This window comes from Dromiciops gliroides, chromosome 1, assembly GCF_019393635.1.
Source record: "Dromiciops gliroides isolate mDroGli1 chromosome 1, mDroGli1.pri, whole genome shotgun sequence".
NCBI classification, from domain to species: Eukaryota; Metazoa; Chordata; class Mammalia; order Microbiotheria; family Microbiotheriidae; genus Dromiciops; species Dromiciops gliroides.
Genome location: NC_057861.1, coordinates 681,705,016 through 681,717,993, shown reverse-complemented (window position 1 = coordinate 681,717,993; position 12,978 = coordinate 681,705,016). Strand labels below are relative to the sequence as shown.

The following is a 12,978-nucleotide window of genomic DNA, read 5'->3' as shown; positions in this document are numbered from 1 at the left end:
TGTCTAATTTCTCTACTCCAGTGGAATCAAGAAACCTTTTTGCTTACATGTGAACTCTTTGGTACTTTTGTAGTCAACAAAGGTTGCAAAATCTCTATGACTGGTCATTTGTTACCAGGGTTGACATTGACAAAGATACTAAAGTGATTTGCCATTTCCTTCTCCAGCATGTTTTATAGATGAGGAGCTAAAGCAAATGGGGTTAAGTGATTTACTGAGAGTCACACAGTTAGCCAGTGTCTGAAGCCAGATTTCAACTCAGAAAGATGTATCTTCCTGACTCCAGGCACAGCTCTCTATCCACTATGCCATCTCATTCATCAATGGGCAAGTAAAATCTTTTCCACATTCATAGTCTGACTCTGTGGTATTGTGCTTTCTTCTGCTCCAATATTACCTTACTCTTTTTAACTGAAGTGCTACATAGCTCTTTTAACCAGGGTAAAAATCCTTAGCTGACCTCTCCTATTACACAGTCTTTCTGGCTCAAAAGTCTCTTCTCCCCAGGGAATTTTATGTAGATGAGTACCTAGGGGCAAAGGTATCAATGCAGTCTATGCCCTGGAGGCAAGTTCATATTTCACTGGCCTTTTCCTAAGTAATAGAACAATTCAAACTTTCTTCCCTCTCTTAGGCAGGGAATATCTAATTTGCATTTGAAGACTTTTTGCTTTACATTTCAGTGTTTTCTATCTTTTTAGGTCTTATACATTAAAAGAGGATTAGTGTCCTAAACAAGGTCCAGAAACTTGACCTATGATTTCTTTGGTATATGATACCCACTGATGAGAAAACTCCTTCTGCCCATATGGGTCAATACCTTTTCATCAATCTAGAGTACTAAGGACCGTGTCCAGGATCATACAAATCAGTATGGGTCAGAGGGTGAACTTGATCCCAGTTTACTTCCTGATGAACTCTGTATGCACTACCTCACACTGATTTTCTGTCCTGAACAAAAGATGTAATAATCTCATTGATTCAACCCTTGCCAGATTGTATCTGAAGTACTGTGTTCAGATCTAGGCATCACATTTTAGAAAGGACAGAGATAAATTGAGACTCATGCACAGGAGGGTGACCAATACAGTGAAGAGCCTTTGGACTGCCATTTTTGGATCATTTGGCAAAATAAGGGTTGGTTTGCCTGAAAAAGAGAAAATTTGAAGGCAGCAAAATTGCTGTCTTTGAGTATTTCAAGGGCTAATACCTGGAGGACTAAGGATTATTCAAATTAGTTCCAGAGACAGAACTACAAATAATAACTTACAGTTGCTAAGAGTCAGATTTAGGCTTGATATAAGGAAAAAATACAGTAACAATTTGTCCCAAAGTGGAATGGACTATTTGGAAAAGTAAAGTGTTGCCCATCATTTAAGGTATTTAAGAGCAGATGTAAAGGAAACAAGTGTGTTAACTGAACATGGGTGACTTAATTTTGTTTAAAGCCTCCTTTTTTTGAGCAAATAGTTGTTATGTAAATTTTTTGGTAATAAGATAAGCATTTGTGCATAATTTGTTTGTGGGATTTTTTTTTGAGAGGCAATTAGGGGTTAAGTGACTTGCCCAGGGTCACACTGCCAGTAAGTGTTAAGTATCTGAGGCCAGCTTTGAACTCAGGTCCTCCTGAATCCAGGGCTGGTGCTTTATCCACTGCACCACCTAGCTGCCCCCATAATTTGTTAAAGACCTGTGTGGTGCCCCCTGCCCAAGTCTTCTAAACAACTGATTTGTGTTCCCCAAATCTGGCAAACAACTGATAATGATGAACTGAGTCTTTGATCAGTAGTTTCCTTACACCATAAACTTAGGTAATTAATCAGCAATCATAACTTAAATGTAAGTTGTAAACACCATTAACCAGAATCATAAAAATCCACCAGAGGCCCCAACCAGCAACCCATCTCTGAGTAGTCACTAGACCTGCCTCCAAGATGAGGCTGTTAGAACATCCTGCATCAGTGAAGAGAAGTGCTAATTGATAGAACTACCAGACTGCTACCTCAGAGCCTCCAACTGGACAGAGAAGAAACCTGGGCATAAACACCTGTAGAAGGTATGTTTCTGTTAACCTGGAAATTAAGGAAACAATCAATATAGGAGAAATAAGGTCTTTAATGGGGCAGAGGAACTATAGCTGTGGTATCCCAAAGCTCAGAAGCTAGGAATACCCAAAGAAGGGAACAGAGGACAGGGTTTTTAATGGGGTAACAGAACAAAAGGGAACCAAAAGATTGCTCCAGAGTGACAGATAGCTAATTAATATAAATGAAACTTTGACAAAAGAAATAATAGAACAGCTCCTAATTTAAGTATAGGCATTACTGACTCTGAAACTACTTAATGTAGGTGGACCCTTTTTACATAATAACATAAAGTCCAGGGAGTAAGGTGGGGAACATTGGGAGGGGATAAGTTGCTTGGGGGAAGGTCCATAAGTCCATCAAGAGTCTGGAAATGACAAAGACTGTCAGTCCCAGGCAATTCACCTGCCTGGGAAAGAGGGGAGGGGTGGGGAATCAGTTCTCAGTAAATTTTGTAGTTCTCATTTCCTAGGACCTTTAGGAATCAGGTATGTAGTTTAGGGGATGAAATTCAGATTGCTGAATAGATAATTACACACTTCTGATTAATAAATAATAATTGCATGCATTGATGACTATAGATTTAGTGTTTCAGCTATGCTATTCAGCATATGAAAAAGTAAAGCAGGGGGCAGCTAGGTGGTACAGTGGATAGAGCACCAGCCCTGGAGTCAGGAGAACCTGAGTTCAAAGCTGGCCTCAGACACTTAACACTCACTAGCTGTGTGACCTTGGGCAAGTCACTTAACCCCAATTGCCTCACTAAAAAAAAAAAAGTAAAGTAGCTAGGTATATATATTCTACAAGCTAGATAACTAGTTGTCAGAGATTTATAGAAGAGAGATTCTAGGTCTGGTATAAGTAGATTAGCAATTTACAAGTTCCTCTAATACTAAAGTTCTCATGATTTGAGGACCTGAGAACCAGTGAAATATTCTTAAATGAAAAAGTTGTCATCTTAATGAAGAAACAAAATTTGCAACAGATAAACTGAAGTAAAATTCTCCCTAGAAAATGAAAAGTGATGTCATAAACTACTGAAGACATAATTAATAATATAAACTCTTCAGAAAGAAATTTGAAAGACATAGGCCATAGGTCATGTATATCACAGAGAAAGGGAGGAAGGAAGGAAGGTCTGGGAGTGGAGGGGAGGAGGGGAAGGAGTTTTATGGCTGTCAGCATTTATAAAAACTACCTTTTACCAAAGTAAGACACAATAGTTATGGATTTGAAAAGAGTTTTGTTTTGTTTTGGGTCCAGATCTCTGATTTCCCTGGTGTACAGAATTCCAAGTGAGAAAATTCCCTCTAATAATGCGTATCAGGAACTATACTGCAATTTACACCCTTAGAGACTTGCCTGAGATATTGAGAGATTAAATGACTTGCTCTAGGGTTACTCAGCCAGATATAATATTCAAAACCAGGCTTTCCTAACTCTTGAGCCTGCACTCCATTCAATGTGTAATGTTGCCTCTGACTTAGAGATAGGTTTAATAATAAAATTGACTAAAATCTAGGAGCTATGTGTTGTTTTTCCCAAAAAATGTTGATGCTGACCAGATCATATCTGCAGTATTGTACCCAGTTCTATGACCCAAATCCTAAGGAAAGCATTGACAAGCAGAAATTCACATAAAGGAAGTCAACTAGGAAGGGGAAGGGTTTACAATCTCCATCCTATAAGAAACAGCTGAAGGACCTGGGCATACTTAATTTGCAAGATAAAATAGTCTAAACATTCAAACACCTGTCATGTAGAAGAACTGGTAGGATTACATGTGCTATGGGAGCTGGCAAAAACCAGTACCAATGAATAAAACTTGGTGCCTCCGGGAAGCAATTTATAGCTTTGAATAAGGGATGATGGGAAGGTTATAGCAATTAAAGATTTTTTTCTCAATGAAATAAGCTACCTTTTGAAGTAGTATATTCCTTGTCCCAGGAATGATGCTAGAGGCTGAATGATCAGTTATAGTTTAGCATTCCTAGAGCTGAGATTCATGTACTGGGCAGGAGGTTATAATAAATGATTTTATATGTTTCCTCCAATACTATAATTCTATAATAACCTATGTGAGTGAAGAAGAGTAGAAATGTAATATTGGGGGGGGGAGTAGGGGGAGGAGTAGAGTAGCTGTGCTTTCTGTGTCTATAGAAAATTAGTTTCCCCACTTTGTAACAAGTCTCCCCCTCAGGCCCCACATAGCAGTTTTTCTACTGCATTGTATATTCTATGAAGGCAGGGATCATACCTAACTCCATGCTAGACCCAAAGAAGGCATAAAATAAACATTGATGTGTTGATTGACAAGAGAAGAGAAGGTAAAAGAATAAGCATTTATTAAGCACTTAGAATTTGTCAGGCACTGTGCTAAGTGCTTTAGAAATATTATCCCATTTGGTCCTTACAATAACCCTGGGGGAGCGGTGCTATCATGTGGGAGATATACTATGGAGGATAACCCCATTTTATAGTTGAAGAAACAGACATTTGGAAACTAAGTGATTTTCCCAAAGTCACACAGCTAGTAAGTGTTTGAGGCCAAATTTGTAAAGCACTTAGCACAATGCCTGACACATAGTAGGTACTATATAAATGCTAGCTATGGTGATAAGTCTGTGCCCATTACTCTATCCACTTAGGCAAAATATTGCTTTAATTACCAAAGCAAAAACACCACAACAATAACCTAAAGCAAACACCAGAGTAATTATTTTATTTTATTGATTGATTGATTTTTTGCAGGACAATGAGGGTTAAGTGACTTGCCCGGCATCACACAGCTAGTCAGTGTCAAGTGTTTGAGGCTGGATTTGAACTCAGGTCCTCCTGAATCCAGGGACAGTGCCCTATCCACTGAGCCACCTAGCTGCCCCCCAGAGTAATTTTTTTAAAGAAAACATCTGAGATATGCATGTAGAATGTAAGCTCTTAGATGCCAATGCATCTCAAGTACCTAGCAAAAAGCCCTGTACATGGGGCAGGTAGGTGGAACAGTGGATAGAGCACCGGCCCTGGATTTAGGAGGACCTGACTTCAAATCTGACATCAGACACTTAACACTTACTAGCTGTGATTGACCCTGGGCAAGTCACTTAACCCCAATTGCCTCACCAAAAAAAAAAAAAAAAAAAGTCCTGTATGCCGTAAGTACTTGATAAACATCATTTGCTGAACTGAATAGAATGGAACAGAATGTGTCTCCTTCCTTGTGCTATTATCACAATAAACTTCCATCTCTTACACAGAGTATGATCCTGGGCTATTCCACTCCTTCCTCATTGTGGCTCAGTGCAAAGAGGGCTCAATTTGTAGTTAGAGAATGTGGGTTCAATCCTGGTTCTACCATTTCTTATTCAACCTCAGACAACCTCTGGGACTGTTTTCTTAATGATAAAATGGAAGATTCGACCAGATAGCCTCTAAGTTCCCTTCCAGCTATAAATCTATGACCCTATCAGTCAGTGATCCTTGTCTATCATAAACTCTGTATTTCCCAAGCACCTCACAGAGCAGAGTTGGTGCTTAATAAATGTTTACTCTATTTGAACAACTTGGAACCTTCTACCAACTCCATTTGGAGGAATTTCCCATGTTTCTGGCACTTAGACTGAGGATCTAAAATTTTTTCCAGAGTAAACTTGCATATGCTTCATGATTTCTTTTGATGCAGAGCCTGATGCTTTCTCTCCAGTCTTCTCCCATTCCCTCAGGAAACACTCCTTAGTAAATAAATTTCATAAAATAATCTTTCCCAGCAACTTGCAACATTTTTTCAACATCAAACTTTGAGAATCATTAGATTCTGGAAGGACACTTTGAGATTATTTATCCCAGATCCCTTAATTTTACAGAGGAGGAGACTGAGGCCCAATGAGGTAAAGTGACCATTTCATGTTTAATTGTATCTGTGTTTATTTTGTTAAATGCCCCTACCCCATTACATTTTTTTTTTTGGTGAGGAAATTGGGGTTAAGTAACTTGCCCAAGGTCACACAGCTAGTAAGTGTCAAGTGTCTAAGGCCAGATTTGAACTCAGGTCCTCCTGACTCCAGGGCCGGTGTTCTATCCACTAAGCCACCTAGCTGCCCCAAACCCATTACATTTTAATTTGGTTCAGGTCATACTTCAGTGCTGTGGGTTTCAGAAAGTGACTATTTCAAACCTAGGTTCGAATTGACTCTAAAGTCAAGGTTTTTCTACTTGAAATTTAGTGAACTGTCTACTATAGTAGGATGATTTGAAAAGAATTAAACTTTTTCAAAATAAGATTTTACTGATGTCTCTTGTTTTTATAGCTCCTAAATTTTCCCCACCTCCCTCTCCCAGATAGCCATCCCTTATGTGTAAGATTTGTTTGAAAAGAACCAACTATTTTAAAAAACATATTTCTTTATGCACTCCAATTGCCCAGACATTCAGAAAATGTTGCCATCAACAAACACCACATGCATCTGTCACTTTAAGACACTCCTGATGAGACAAAACCTTAAGTAGGACACGTGGAGAAGCACATCTCCCTGACAGAAGAACATTCTGAGATTCTCCTGTGGCCTGATGGAAATCTAGATGGCGGCATTCAAGCAAACACACACACACACAAGGGGGAAAGTAAAGAGTATTGGACTTGAGTTAAGACCTAGTTTTAAATCTTGTCCTTCATGCTCAATCTCTGTGTGAGCATGAAGGAGTCATTTAACTCCTCTGCTCCTTTGCTGCCTCCAGTTGTAAAATGAGAATTAACAGTGTTCGTAGTGGGGGGCAGCTAGATGGTGCAGTAGATAGAGCACCGGCCCTGGAGTCAGGAGAACCTGAGTTCAAATCCGACCTCAGACACTTGATACTTACTAGCTGTGTGACCCTGGGCAAGTCACTTAACCCCAATTGCCTCATAAACAACAACAACAAACAATGTTTGGTGGACAATGACCAAGTTGCCTGATAATCCTCAGCCTTCTGTTTGCTGTGCATCAATTCCCACCCTCACCCCCATCTACCTCCCTAGATTCCTTTGATTAGAAATTAGGAAAAAGAAATGTCTTTATTTGTCCTTACTAGCTTCTAGCAGATCTAGGAACTAGATATATGTCATCTGTTTTCCTTCTCTAAGACTGGAGTCTTACTTTGCCTCAATTATTCTTTTTTTTTTTTTTAAGTGAGGCAATTGGGGTTAAGTGACTTGCCCAGGGTCACACAGCTAGTATTAAGTGTCTGAGGCCGGATTTGAACTCAGGTCCTCCTGAATCCAGGGCCGGTGCTCTATCCACTGTGCCACCTAGCTGCCCCTTCGATTATTCTTTATATATCTTAGTCTAACTGAAGATGATTCCTTTTCAGATCAAACGAGGAGAGGTGGCAAGAAAGGGACAGAGCCAGGAGGCAAGGTTCAGGAAGAAATGGGTGAAAAATGAAAGCGACAAAGAGGCAAGAGGAAAGAAGGGATGAAAAAAGAGAGATGTAGAGGAGTGGGCACTAGGTGGAGCAGTGGACCTGGAGTCAAGAAGGCCTGGTACGAATTCAGGCTGACACTAACCAGTCATATGTCTGTGGGCAGACCATTTAAAGTATCTTTCCCAGTTCCTTTATCTATAAAATGGAGGTAATAAGAGCACTTAACTCACAGGATTATTGTGAAGATAAAATGAGATATTTATAACCTTTAAAACACTGTATAAATGCTAATGTTGTTCTATGATAGATGGCATGGTAGATCTAAATTTGAGTCACAATGGACCCTTCTTAGATGAGCAATTACTGTCCTCTCTATACCTCAGTTTTCTCATCTGTAAAATGAAAGGGCTAGACTAGATGATGTGCAAGGATATTTCTGGAAGGACTCTGCTTATATGTTTAAATACACCACTTTGCATATCTGTAATGTCTGTCACTAACATTTATAAGCAACCGTGACAACTGTATTGTTGGAGTTTATAAGGTTTATAAGTATTTCTGGGTCCACTGAGATGAGATCCCTTGGAAGATCCTCTTCTTGCAAAGCTGACTCAGCTCAAGAAAGTTTTGAGGTCATTCTCGTAAGGCAACCACACTAGGTAATGAAATACATGGTGTTAAGAAATAATACCTCCCTTCTGATAGCCCACCTCTAACTCCCCAAACCTTTTATTATTATTATGAAGGGAAGGGGGGAAAAAAACTTCATGATTGACTGAATTAAGCTTATGTGTCCTTCAAAGAAAAATGTTAACATATTATTACAAAGTTTAATTCTGTTCCCTTAAGCAAAAAGTCCATTGCTTACTTTTTTTTTTTTAGTGAGGCAATTGGGGCTAAGTGACTTGCCCAGGGTCACACAGCTAGTAAGTGTCAAGTGTCTGAGGCTGGATTTGAACTCAGGTCCTCCTGAATCCAGGGCCAGTGCTCTATCCACTGTGCACCTAGCTGCCCCCCATTACTTACTTTTAAAAAATATTATGAAATAAACATATCTCTCACCCCATGCAACCCCTATCACCCTCACTCCCATCCTTTAAAAGCAGTAGTCACATGGGTAGGATTTAGTTTGAGGTAAATGATGTAACCAACAGCATCTGATAATATTCTATCAAGTTAATGTGCTTAATTGGGGGGAGACATAATATAATTAGCAATAACATAACACTCTTTTATTCTTGTCCTCATGTTGTGAGTCTTTAGAAGAAAAAAAAAAGCAAAGAAAAACTAGCGGAGAGACACAGACAGAGCAAAAAATATAAATATTCCCAATGCACTGTGGCCGTGAATTTTTCATGCTTCACAAGCACCTCTGGCTGCAGGATCTTTGGGCCTAATATTCATTCCTACAGAAAGGCAAAGAAAACAAACTCTTCAAATACAAGCAAACTAACAGAGGGGTGCTCTGCTGTTTTCTCTGTGCAGTAATCCAGTCTAAAAACAAACTGACAAATGACACCGTGGAGACACACAATGAGAAGACTTCAAATGTCCTGTTGCTAGTTACTTTAGCTGACTCAAGAAATGAGAAATGAAGGAGTCAAACATGCCATGACTGCAGAGATCTCTCCTCCCATCCCCAACAATGACATGAAGAATAAACATTAATTTTTTTTTCCATCTGACGAAAACAGGTAAACATCAATAGAGTTTCATAAATAAAATACTAAATATCTAAAATATACCTAAACTAACTAAATATACCTAACATAACTACAGAATGTGAGTAGAGTCTCAACATGCCTTCTTTCTAGTTTCCCAACATACTGAGAAAAAGATGATATTTTTTCTGACTTTGAAGATGAGCTAGCCCCCTACAGGATATAAGAGATCAACCATGGGAAAGAAACTAGAAATACACACATGTAAAACAAGGAGAGGAAGCTTCATATAATTTTGTTGTATCAATTTAGGTTGGTATTTAGATGATACATTGTTGTGTGAGTTTCTTTGGGCAACCAATAATTTCGATATGATTCTATTTTCTGCTAGTGATTGTCATGCACTTGTTCATATTTATTTCATTGTTCTCTTTTGTTGTGTTTTGACAACTGTGTTTTTTAAAGAATGGATATTACTGCAAGGAAACAGGTAAAATTTAGATCTCTTAAAGGGACCCCTTTCTTCTAAACTTTGCATGTACTTGGGAAAAAATCAGATTCTTTTTTTTTTATGGGAGGGGGATGTGGTATTTTTTTAATTTTTTATTTTAAAGGGTGGCACAGCAATTTTAAAATGTTAAAATATACCTTTCTAAAAGCTAATTGATCATCAACCCCTGATCACAATAGGAAGCAAACCAGTTGGATCTCAGGAACTAAATAGCATTAGACAAGTCAAACTCAATCCCTCAGGACTACTTCTAGAAGCTTGAGGGAATAGAGTAGCCATATTCAGGAACTCAATTCATTACATGAGTGGGAGTTAGAATAGCCACCTTAAAGTATGTGCTATAGAAAAGATAAATAATGTTTATCAAGCATTTTTAAACAATGCAAAATCATGCAAACCAAGAGATTATAGAAAAGAAAGACATATTGTATATGAAAAGATTTTGTTTTAAGATGTAACATTTATTGCAAATCAATATATTTAATTATTTAATTTCATCCCAATTAACTTATACACCACTATAAATGATCATCTCAGTGTAACCAAGGGGCGATCAATTAGTGAGACTAGCCAACATAGGATATAAAAGATCAAAGAACAAATGGGAGAAATGCAAAGGAAGGGAGACATTTTGTAGCAGAAATATCACTTAGGAAGGGAAAATAGCATTTTGTGGAAGGGCACTAACACTTAGAAAGTGTTCAAAGTACTCATATATCTTCTAGAACATGAGAAAAAATGATCTTAACAATGAGTTTGCTATAATAGTCCCTTCTGTCCCCACGGCTATATATCAGTAGAGCTCCTTCTACTAGGTCACTCAGCCTTGCTCCTCTGTTCAGCACTTGCTCAAAATCCCCCTATTCTACCTCCAGCAACTGAATTGCCACAGGCACAAAAATAATTTTCTCAAATAATTTTCTTCCTTTTCAGCATTTATAAATTAAAAGTGAATTCACGAACTATTTTCTGAGAGTTCAAAAAATGGGAAAGTCCCATTTTCCAATCAAATACCTATGATATGGAATTAACAACTTGGTGAGGGCTTTGTCTGTCAAATATCTTGGGTCTCAGCATTAGCAAAAAGGCCAAGAATGGCTTATATGGAGACAAGATAATAAGTGGGAAAAAAGACCAAAAGAGAGAGGCAAAGGGTGATGGTGGGAGAAAATGAAAGAGGGCAATAGAAAGAGAGGATAGGAAAAAACAAAGGAAAGAAACAAGCAAACTACTTATATTCTATACAGCCCTAAATTTTTGGAATAGTAAACTATAAGGTAATAAGCAGACAGTGCCTTTTTTGTTTACCCTGGAATTTTTCTCAAATTAAATGCAACACAAAAGTACAGAATATATTATAATATTTCACATTCCATTTTCCTCCCAACCTAACAAAACACACATCACTGTTGGAGTCTGGGGGAGATTAATGAACTGAAAACAATGAAATATAAATAAGCACTGAATGAGAATTTGGGTCAAGATTTTTAATTTATTATTTAGAAGTGCTCTACTGAAATCAAAGCCTTAAAATATGCATCATTTATACTTTCACATGTGAGCAGGCTCTATGGCCTTTTTTCTTTGTAGTTAAACATAACCAATCATCACAAAGAGAAACTCTACACTATTTAGAAATAGATTCTGCCTGTTCTTCTTGTTGTTCAGTCATGTCCAACTCTTCTGTGACCCTGTCTGGGGTTTACTTAGCAAAGATACTGGAGGGGGTTGCCATTTCCTTCTCTAGCTGATTTTCCAGATGAGGAAACTGAGGCAAACAGGGCTAAGTGACTTGACCACAGTCACAGAGCTAATAAGTGTCTGAGGCTAGATTTGAACTCAGGTCTTCCTGACTCCAAGCCTGGTGCTCTATATACTGAGACACACCTAGCTGCCTATCCTCTTCCCATGAAAATAATGAACAGTAATCACTTTTTTTTAACCTGTCTAGGAAGTTTTCCTCCAAACTAACCATATCTTTCTTCACACAGGAAATGGACAGTTGGAGTCTAGCTGAACTTTTGGAAAGAATAATATTTCTTTATAAGTGATTCTTCTAATCACACTTGCCTTTGGATTTTCATATGCAACTGTACTGACAAATGGGGCTGCCTTATCCTTATCCCAACTCATCTATTAGAATCAGGTTGGAACCATATACTGCTTGTGCTGTAGGTCTTATTTGGAATTCTTTTAATTCCTATAAAGTTCTATTATATTTTGAACTTGATAGCTAATAAATATAGCTTAGCCAGAGTAATAAGGACAAAATAGATAATGTGGCATAGTAAACAGCAGGCCAGCCAAGGCATTCAAGACATGTCTCTGACTCACAATAACTAGGGAAGTCACTTAACTTTTCCATGCCCTAGATAACTATAAGACTATTAGTTGCAGAGGGGGTGCCAATCTATATTGGTGGAGAGCATTTCTACACTGGAAGTTCCTACCACAAAATTACACATGTAGACCCCAATAAATGAATTAATAAACCCAAAATAAATACATACCCTTTATCCATCGTATATGTTAGAAAATTATAGAATAAACTAATTACATCATTTAATTCATTATCTTTCAGAGTAGGATATGTGAATCTTATACCCAAAAGCCATGAGACAGAGTTAAACTGAAGCATGTTAAAAGTTAAAGATATGTGCCTTTTATCTGAGCACTCAATGCATACATTCAGTTTTACTGAGGCCAAAGAAAAAGAGGAGAAATCAAGAGTGATTGGAAACTGACCTGTTTTTCATTTTCATCTTCCAGCCTCAGCCTGTCCTCTATGCAGTTTCTGGCCTGTAGGAAAGCCTTCCTCTGAGCCCTTTCTGTCAAAATCCTCACAAAGACCCCATACAAATTTACACTGACAAAAAGCAGAGTATTTGCCCCAAGCTGTAAAGGAAAAAAAAAATAAAAGAAATATTTTAATGTACAGATTTTTCACAACATTTCAGCTTTTCCTCCCTCTACTTTTCACACACACAAATGTGGTCAATTTGACCCAGGAATTCTTAGTTTTGAAAATATTTTTCTAGAGTTCAACAAGCTCACATCAAGAAGATATGAATTCTAATGGGGGGGCGGGACTTCTTTACTTGGGGTTTTCTAAAGAAAGCTTCACATTTGAATAATTTCGTAGCTCAGTCTACAATTCTGTAGCAGAATCAGGCATGAGGGAGCACCTGTGTATGGGGCTGATGCACTGTAGCAGATTCCGGTGAGTAGTAGATAAGGTAGTCTACCATCTGCCAGGCTATAATACACTTTGGGCCAAAACAAGAGGCACCCTCTGATATGAGATTTTTTTTAGACACATGAATAA

At 38.1% G+C, this 12,978-nt stretch overlaps 1 protein-coding gene across 1 annotated transcript in view; it reads right to left on the bottom strand.

Moving 5' to 3' along the window:
• The window catches only part of ADCY1 (adenylate cyclase 1), a 348,458-nt gene that overhangs the window by 224,341 nt on the left and 111,139 nt on the right, over positions 1-12,978 (bottom strand). Inside the window, exon 2 of the mRNA XM_043979268.1 lies at positions 12,399-12,548. Within this exon, the coding sequence (XP_043835203.1) occupies positions 12,399-12,548 (150 nt within the window). The remainder of the gene's footprint in view (positions 1-12,398; positions 12,549-12,978) is intronic.